Source organism: Lonchura striata, chromosome 6 (genome assembly GCF_050655825.1).
Source record: "Lonchura striata isolate lonStrDom1 chromosome 6, ASM5065582v1, whole genome shotgun sequence".
Lineage (NCBI taxonomy): Eukaryota > Metazoa > Chordata > Aves > Passeriformes > Estrildidae > Lonchura > Lonchura striata.
The window spans coordinates 31,459,152-31,469,124 of NC_140708.1; the positions used below are offsets into that span (position 1 = coordinate 31,459,152).

The 9,973-nt window shown below is 41.9% G+C and overlaps 1 protein-coding gene across 11 annotated transcripts in view; it reads left to right on the plus strand.

The window, feature by feature from the left end:
* RBM20 (RNA binding motif protein 20) overlaps positions 1-9,066 on the plus strand; it is a 128,185-nt gene extending 119,119 nt beyond the window's left edge. For all 11 annotated transcript variants that reach the window (XM_085582776.1, XM_085582780.1, XM_085582777.1 and 8 more), the window contains one exon: positions 3,765-9,066. In XM_085582776.1, the coding sequence (XP_085438902.1) occupies positions 3,765-3,875 (111 nt within the window). In that variant the 3' untranslated portion in view covers positions 3,876-9,066. The remainder of the gene's footprint in view (positions 1-3,764) is intronic.
* The last annotated feature ends 907 nt before the right edge of the window (positions 9,067-9,973 follow it).

Sequence of the window (9,973 nt, forward strand, 5' to 3'; positions counted from 1 at the left end):
TCAGGTAAACAAGCTTTTCAGTAGCATGCTAATTTCTCACTGTAAGGTCCTTGAAATCAACTTCTGGATCGTAGGTAAAATGAGGCCAGGTGATAATTTGATCTTCTCATCTACATTTGGTCCTTGTGACTAGTACAGCGTGCAACTCAGATCTTTAATTTCCTGTTTCAGAGGGTCCCGGATGTTTCTGTCACTGGGAGTGACCCCAGCAGTAGCAGTGTTCAGTACATCTTAATGTCAGGAGCATTAAACATGGCATTTGTCTGATAAGGTAGCCAGCCCTGTTTCTGTGTTGGTGTGGGTTTCTCAGCATGTTTCAGCTTGCAGCTCTATGTGACACGCAGGCTCTGCCAGGCATTTCCTGTGACCCGCTGAAATCCCCTCCCTGTGTGCAGAGCACCACTGCTGAGGAATTTCCATCAGGATATGCAGGAGCATGTCAGTGCTTGTTGCTCCATAAGAATGGAACCAAAACAGGTCAGCAGTTGATAACAGCACAGGGAGATCATGTGTGCCTGCAGTTCAAAGACCTGCCTTTGTCACTTTTGACATGCACCATCAACAGAATCAGTCACAACAGCCTGAGCATTACCTGTCCCATGCTCTGGACTCCTCAGAGGAGATGGCCTTGGCTCCCACCCCAGTCCCTGCTCATGAGCAGGGTGTGTACACTACACACACACTTGTGCTGGCATTCTCATACTCTTAGCAAAAGTCATGGCAGAGCAAAACAGAGCTGCTCCTGCTTTCTCTGTTCCTTCCCTCTGCCCATAGTAAATGTGAAAACTTGGCTTCTGTTCAAGTAAAAGCTCTCTTTCCTTAGCTGGCTAGTAGGCATCAACTTTTCTAGTGACACAGTCAAGTAATTTCTCTGGGAGAATTTTCTTCTTGGCTTTCCTGAAGTTCCATAGCTGTGATTATACAAAGGCCTCTGGCTTCCAAAGGCTTCCTACAGAGCTCTGATGCTTGCTCCTAATGGACCCTCCAAGTGCAAGCTTGAAAAACAGGTGCCGAGTTTGCATTCCTTTTTTTGCTTCATACAAAAAACCCAGAGGGATTCACCAGAGGTGGCACCACTCAGTTCAGGCTGTGTATCCCATGCAAGTCTGTTCTTAAGAAACTCATACTAAAGAAAGATTGCTACTCCTGCCCCTGCCCCTGGAAACTGGTTCCATGTGAAGAAAAGGGATTTTTAGTTTTTAATTTTCTAACTTATTTTGTTAAAGGCATAAGAAACAGGCCTAACTAAAGCTGACTTAGTGTGAAAATAACCTCTTTTTCTCCCTATTAAGGCATTTCCCATGAGTACTGTGGTAGATAACTAACACTGACTTGAGATAAAAGAACAAAGACTATAAAAGCTGTTAAAATTAAATCTGCCAAATGCAGTAATAAAAACAGGTTGCTCTGTTGAGCCATACCTCTTATCTTACTACATACAGGAAATAAATGTCTCGTCCAACTTTGCCTGCTCAAGTGGAAACTTAGCAAATTGCAAATCAGTGTTCTGTGTTGCTATAACCCTTTTAGTTGCCATAATGATAATTTATGTATTTGGAGGGGAATTTGTGTCTTCTCCTGTGATGATGCAAGTTAACGAGCGTATCTACCAATGTAGCAGCTAGGGACTCTGCAGGGGAGCTATGGGAGTGCTGCTGCAGTGTTCCTGTTCTCCTTCCTGAATGCCAAATGCCATCATCCAGTGACAACAGCAGCGCCCCAAGTTGTGTCATGGCTTTGAGTCTTTTATAGCTGATTTGCTACCTCTTGTCTCTCATGTGATCTCCTTGAGCCACATCCAAAATATATATTCAGTGTCTGGATTTGAATGCAAAAATGAACAGCTTGTTTGCCAATTTTCTTCCAAAAGCATTGTTTATACTATGCTAGTTTTGTCTTGAATTAAAATAAATATGATGCCCCTCAAATAACATAAATCACTGATTAAAAAATCAGCTGTTCGTCAGCCTTGCGGACCTTTTTTAATTTTTAATTCTCTTCATCATAATAAATTATTTTCCCACGTGATATTTGTATTTACCGATACACTGCAATTCCCACATCCAAAAAACCTATATTTTTGCCATCCCTTCTTCCACTTCCTCCAGCTACAGAAAGCTGTCACCATTCATCTGGTGGAAGCTGCCTTGGCAACTCAGTGCAGTATTTCATCCTGTTTTCCACTGGCTTTATGCAGTATTTGCCAAAACTTGTATTTAAATGAAAAAAGCACACATTTTTGCTTGACTGCCATTTTGCTATATATTAATCTGAATCTGCAAATCTCAAATCTGGTGTTTGTGGTACTCATGATAGCTAGCAACATCAGCTAAAGGTAGTGGATAAAACTTACTCTTATTTTGGTTGTTGCTCATGAAAAGCCCCAAAAGCTTGGGTTGGTTATCTGATCCAGAGACAAGTGTTTGTGATTTATTACAGTTCATGCTGTACAGAACATGTCTCCAGCCTTTATGGTCCTTATATCTCTGTATTCTACTGTAACACTTACTCTGGCTTTTTGCCACATGGAATTTTGCACCCAGAGATCAGGACTGAGAATTGTGTAATTTCCACAGCCCAATTAGAGTTAGTTAGGGTAACAAGGGTGCAGTTGTCACTTTGTCATGGGTATGTCCATTCGTTCCCATTGCTGAGTCCCTTTCAGATGAACATCTTGTATTCAAAACTTGTATTTATCTGAGAGGATGTGGCAATTCTAACACAGCCCTTAGTATTTTTGCATCCATTTCTCATTTAGTCTCCTCCCCATATATGCCAAAGAGTAAACTGTACTCTGGGGAAATCCTGCAAGTATAGAAAATTTTGCAGTGATGTGAAAGGGTCTTTACAAAATAAATCAGAATGAGTAAAATTAGTTTTATGATCCTAATAACATGACGATCAGTTATTCTTGGGTGTGAGGTATGTGATGTGTGTAAATCATTAAGAAGAATACCTCTACATTATTATGTTGGAATTTCCCAGGTGTCTCTGCACTAGGTGCTGCTGAAAAAGCTTCTTTCCATCCATTTCTATGTCTGCTGACCTTGAATAAATAGTTTGAGCACTATTTTGAGACCCATACCCATTCATCAACAATTTTGTGTGCAGCTCTGCCAACTAAAAGCACTGCCAAAAGGCTGAAAGCCTCACTGGCCATGTCTGTTCTTTTAAATCTCAGTTAGTACCCAAAGCAGTGAAAGGCTTTATCTTAGAGAAACACAATAAAGGTAAATACTGTAGCCAAACTGCTGAATTGTGTTAATTATGCCTGAATATGATTATTCCCTTAAAACAAAATGTTCTCGTACAAAAGGTGTATCTCTGAACTGGACATGCTGAAAATATAATATATAAACTTTAAATCAAGACTCTGAAATCCCATTTATGTTCTGACACACCAGTACTGTCCTAGCAGAATTCAGTTGACTCAGTGGAGTGAGTTCCCGTAGCACAGGGGAGTAGAGGAGAGGTGAGGTCTGGTTACACAGACTGATGGGAAGTAGAATCATCCTCATTCTGTCACCAGTTCCCCCTGTGGTACACATTAAACCTCTGAACTTCTGAGGCTCTGCATGTATTCAGGTAGTTTGCCTGACACAGATATTTTTTCTAGCTTGACTTTTCACCAAAATGGGGCTTCTGTGTGCTTTCTTTCCTTTTGAGATATTGGAAGAATTAGAGCTCTGAAGAGGAATAAAGAATCTTATGTTGAATATTTTCAGTTTTGGTAACAATGCTTTGGTTTTTTTATGTGATTGCAGAAGTATCTATCCCAGCTTGCAGAAGAGAGCCTGAAAATGAAGGAAGAAGGCAGCCCTCTGCCGCAGGATGACACTGGCATCGTTCCTCACTTTGCAAAGAAAAAACTATGATGCAGCTGAACTGGAAGAGCTGTAATGAGTGAATACTGATACTTTTTTAAAAATTTCTATGATATAACTGTCAATTTGCACTGTACAGAGGAGGGGAAATAAAGAGCATGTTCCATGCATCTATGCCCAGAGTGCCATTAAAAACCAAAATGCCTGAAACTGTTTCCCACGGTGAAGCAATGCTGGCATATCTGTTAGAAGTGGAGCAATTCTTTCTCACACTCTGCGTGCTGGGAGTGGTTTCCTAGATTAAATCAGAATTCTCAGGGATTCTTAAAGTTTTAGTTCTGATGTAACATGTCAGGTCAGGTGGAGTACTTAGAAGCACTCAGCATCCTCCAGTGGATGCTGGAAGGAAAGGAGATGTGACTATTTATAGGCTTTAATGTTGCTTAAAATATCTTCAGCCATTTCACTCATTGCCCCAGTGAGAAGTAGGATTTGCACAGGATATCTAAAGCCATTTTGCTAAAACTAGTGAGTAGATGGCATAATGTAAACCCCATCAGCACACACCTCCATGTCTTAGAGCTTGGTGAAATGACAAATGTTTGTGTTGTCAAGCACTGACTGTACACTGCCAGTGTAGTGTGAATTCTGGGGGAGCCACAGTCTGTCCCAGGGACCTCACAGCCTGAACCCAGCACAGCAGGAGCGGTTCACATGCATGTGCTGACAGCCAGGCTGCTCTGGTTTCAGCATTTCCATGGTGTGGTCAGGGTGTTCTCCAGGGACCGTTGTGTTTGAAACTCTTCTTTTTGATAATTCTAAAGGGTGCCAACTTTGAGTCTTACAGACTTGAAACTCTCATGAGAGGCTTTTTAAAGTGCCACATGCTTGGACCATGTCTCTTTTAGACATTTTATTCAAGATCCTTGCTTTTGGGGTCTTTTTGTTTTCTTTTAAAGCTTGCTTTTCCTCAGCTTGGCAACGTTGAATTTTCCTGGTTTTTATGGAAAGATGCCAGATTTCTAATATTGTTTTTGTATTTTATTTCCCTGAATTTTTTAAGGTGAATACAACAACTGATGGCTCATGGAGCACTGCACTGAGAACACAGGATGCACCAGCAGCTCTGGCATTATTATGACCTATTGTTTCTGCACAGTAGTTGCTCAGTATTTTGCAAAGTCCCTTTGAAATGCACTGTACAAGTTTCTGGTTCATTTCAATAGGGCTTTGTGTACTAAAGTGAATACGCATGCAAACCATTGCCAGGATTGATCCCAGAGTTTATAAAATGCCCTGTGCAATCTGGGCAGATGGGATTTGCAGGCATTTCCATTCTTTGCCTGACTCTAATATTCATCACAGTATGTTCTGTAAAAATTGCTGGTACTTGATGTCCTCTTTAGATGCTGTGAAGAGAAAACAGTTTCCCAGAAGGTTCTAGCTTTCCCAAAGAATGACAGGGATGTTGCACAATATTGCAAAGTGGATAAATTGCCAAAACTGCTTCCACCAAAATATTTGTTCCATTATGTCTTGTGCCAGCAGCTGTGCTTGTTCTCTGAAGTACCCTGTAGCCAGGCAGTGTCTCTCAGAGGTGCCTGGTGTTGTTGCCTCAAGCCCTGTTCCATTCCATAGCCTGTGCTTTCCACTCATTTCTACCAGAGAGAGGCAGGTTCAGATTTCATAGTTGGAATTCCTGCTTCTTGCAAGTTGAGGGATTCTTTGCATCCCAGATTCAGACAGAGCCTACCAAATGACAAGGGGAAATTAAAAACATTACAGCATAAATCCTCCTTTGTCCAGGCTTGAAGTATGTTAAGATTTGTGTCCATCTGTCATTTAAAACAGCTAGTTTTGGGGGAGTTGGTGGGGCCTTTTTTGGTTTAATGGGGGTTGTTTTTGTTTTTTGGCTTTTTTTTTTGTTTGATTGTTTTTTTGGGGTTGGTTTTTTGTTTTGTTTTGGTTTGTTTTTTTTTTAGGGGGGTTTAGGTTTTTTTTCCCCTGTGGAGAAGAAAAAACCCTGCCAATATTGCAAACCAGGTATTTTTCCTTCAAGGGTTGGGTTTTCCTTTGACTGTTTGTTTTCCACATTGCAGTGAAATTTGAGCACAGGGCTGTTAGGACAAGATCTTGTATTGCAGGCTGTAAGATGATGAAAATGGCAGTAAAGATTGTGCAATTGTCTTCTAAAGTGCAGCTCTCTAGCTGGTCATGTATCATCTGAATATGAAGTTCCCTTTGTGCCCTTCAGCACAAACTGAACACAAGGGAAGGAAATCAAGCATCAAATCTTTGAAGCTAACTCTGCTATCAAACTGGGGCTCTCACCAGCCTAATGGGAGCTTGTTAGACCATGTGGTTAAGCTTAATTGGATGTGAGACATAGCTGACTGTATATCAAAGTCATATGCCTCCAGCAGCTCTATCCCCAGGTAACCTCAAATGAGAAAAGTATCACTGTTATTATTCTTTATTTGTAGTGCAGCAGAAGCTACAGGTCCACTGCCTTTATTACAGGCAAGGCACAAATCCACAACAAAGACTTTCCCAGGCCAAAGAGCTTTAAATCACACTTTCTGAAAGCAGACAACAGGTGGATACAGGCAGGGAAAGCAACAGGTAAGCATGAGATTTTGACTGGCAGCAGAAGAATATTTAAAATGAGTGTTTACCCAGGGGCTTATTTTTGGATTTATGGGAGATGATTCAAACTACTTTCCCCCTCCTCTGGTTCTGAATCGGGTTCACACCCTTTATTCACAGCTTGCATTTAACCTCCTTTTTTTCCCTAGACAGTTGCATTAGGAATACAAAGTCCCTTCTTGACACAGTGGATCTTGATATCCTTTGGTCCCCAGCCATTTAGATTTCAGTTTCCAGAGGTGGCTCAGCAGGAAATGTCCTGGCTCCAGACACCTTGTTTGGGTGACAGCTACAGGCCCTTGCTTGCTCTAGATGGCATCTCTGCCCTGTGCAGTTTCCTCTTCTGGAGGGAGATGACTCAGGTGAGCAGTGCAGGTGCAGAGCCCAGCCCCACAGATGTGATCAGAGCCAGACATTTGTAGAGGTGGTTTGGACACCCCATCCCTTTGGACTGTGTCCTGACAAAACAGCAATCTGCAAAATCCTGGGAACAGCCCAATGGGCACTTCCCCTTCTGAGAAGGTCCTTTCTCCCCAAAACGTCAACAGTTGAAAGCAATCCCAAGTTTCAACTAGCTCCTAATGATGCCCATGATTAGTTTTCAGCCCAATGCACTTTGAGGACTCAGAGATAATCTCCTTCCCTCTCCAACAGGCCATTTTGCGATGCTGACAGGCACTCCTCAACTTCTCTCTACTACCTATTCTGCTGAGAAAGAATTCTGCTGTAGGCAGCCCCTTACCTTCCTCAGCTTGTGTAAAAATGTGTTGTTTCTTTTGGTTTATTATATTCAAATATTTTTTTTAGTTGGCATAATTCATCATCACTATAATCCATGCTCTTTATTTATATATCTATATGTATATATATATATATGTATGTATACAGCAAAAGCAGGCTCAGGTCTAGCCAAACAAATATTGATATTTATAAAGGAGCTTCCTATAATATATCAAAACTATTTCAGTACATCTCAACCAAAGATTGCACTTTTATAATAGGGACTATGTTTTTCATCTCTGTGAAATCTGCATTGATCTCAAATAGTCTTTAATGTCAATCTGCAACCTACTTCCTTTGAAGAAAAAAATGGAAGAATTAAACATTTGCCCCATTAGATGAGACAAAGTTTCACATTGGCTTTAACACTAAATTAGTGTTAGGCTGGTTATATTCAGGGTTTTTTTCTATTCTCTAAGGATTAAGGCTGTGATTTGTTGAATTATACTTGAACTGGACCAGATGTACTATTTATTGAGCTTACGTAATCTTGTTAATTTAAGTTTTGGTTTGTAAACAGTTTAAATTTGTTAGTACTTGTTTAATTATGTAGGAACTGTCACCAATATTAACTGATCTGTGTAACTGATTGCAAAGTGTTTCAATTTGTGTTTCTTAAGAAGAAAGATTTTAATAAACAGAATTATAAAGCATATACATTGGTGGGCAATTGTCCCAGAAACAACATGCTTCCAGCTTCCCAGGGGATCTATTAAAAATCAAAATGAATAAAAGATCATTTAAGGAGTAAGAATGAAGCTGGGATGTAAAAGATTTGCTTTTAAATATTATTTTTACAAGTTGTGGTTCGTGGTTCTTGCCAGGGAGCTCCCACTGTACAGATTGTGAGTGATTGCCATCAGCTGGTGCTGAAGTTGAAGTGAGCACATCTCAGCAGTTCACTCTGTAATTATAATTAATTGTTATTAGCCACTCCTGTCCCTCTAGACATGTCCTTACTTCCCTTTTTCTCTTTATTTCCAAATGAACTGGGCAACCTGTCTGTTCCCACTGGCTTTTTGCTGTCTCCATCCAGGTTGTCTTCTCAGTCTTCTGAAAGCATCACATAAAATACTGCCCAGCAAGGAACTTTCTCCATGTCATCTCAACCTAAGTCTCTTAAGTTTACCCAGTTACTCTGTTTCCCTTGTGCTCTCCCTCTGCCTTTCCTGATTTTTCTTCTTTTCAGCAGTGTCCTGCCCAGTGCCACCCCAGCTATACAAGGACCTTTCCTACTCTGGCCTTCTCCCTGGCTCACCACCACTGCCACCAGCCAGAGCTCCTGGGAGGAGATACTCAGCCTCAGCCAGGGTGACATAAAGACATTCTTGTACTAAATATTTAAAGAACGCAGTGAGGACAAACACTGAGGGGAGACTTTACCATCAGATCTGATGAATTCATTCAGTGGAAAACACTGGGAGGAAAACTGAGACACCAATATCTGGTCCATGTGCAAGGCAGGGCATGGGGCACTATCAAAGCATGAGCTACACCTCCCACCCCCCCCCTCTCTGGGAGGGAAATGGATCCTGTCTTCCCCAATGAATGCCAGGGAAATGGGCAGAAAGGCTGGCAGTTTTCTGACTCTGCAGTTCATTGAATTAGTGTCTTAAGTAAGTGTTTTGCAGGTGAGGTACACATGTCATATATTTTAAGCACAAATGGTTTCGGTTCTTCTGTTCTGGATGTATTGAAACCTTTGTTCATGTGATACCATCTAATTGGAGCTGTGAATCTCTTGCTCTAGAAATCAGGCAAATGAAATCATATATCCATACCAAAGAAAAAATAAATTCAAACTGTCGTGTTCAAACACAGTGTTTCAAGGCCAGGTTTTGTCACGCTTAATGTTCTTGGTGGAAAAGGGAACTCGGGTCTGGAAAACTTTGCAGGTGAACAAAACATCAGCTTGGCCTTTTGACACGACACTGTGACTGACCTCACTTGCACAGGCAGCCTGTAAACAGAAGGGCTATCCAGCCTGCCCCACAGTGCAGGTCAAGGCTATCCCAAAACAGGAGCCCTCTGTGGGAATCTGACCAGGACAGAGGACAGGGGCATGCAGGGAGCTGGGGATGGTACTGCCTGCTTTGGGCCAGTGGGGCTTGCCTGGTGGATGCTGCCCTGGCACATCAGCTGGGCTGACAGGCACTGTGTGGAGCAGCCTCCCCCTTCCTGCTTTTTCAGTGCCCTGGGACTCTGCTGTGTTTGTGCAGGTGGCAGAGAGGCAGCCCTGAGAACAGGTTTGCCTTGGTTTACTTTCCTACATCCAGCTCCACTGATCTCCAAGGATTTATGTCAATAGGTTGAGCTCTCCTCACGTGCTTGGCTCACTGATGCAATGCTGCAACACGAGGCCATGGGAGCGTGTGGTATGTATTTGTGGGGGGAAAGCTCCCCTGGTTGGGGACAAGAGAGGGACTCAACAAGAGACAGGGATTCTCCCTAAAACATCTTAGTGGAACTAGGTAATGCAGCAGTGAAACACAAAATACCTACAAAGATCAGCATTCAATGCCCTGAAGTTGTGTTAGGGGAAGTTTAGGTTGGATATTTGGAAAAGGTTGGTTGGGATCTGGAACAGGCTCCTCAGTGAATTGGTCACAGCACCAAGCCTGACAAAGTTCAAGAAGCATTTAGATAAACAGCACATGGTGTAAATTTTTGGATTGTCCAGGAATTGGACTCAATGATCCTTGTGGATCCCTTCCAACTCGGAA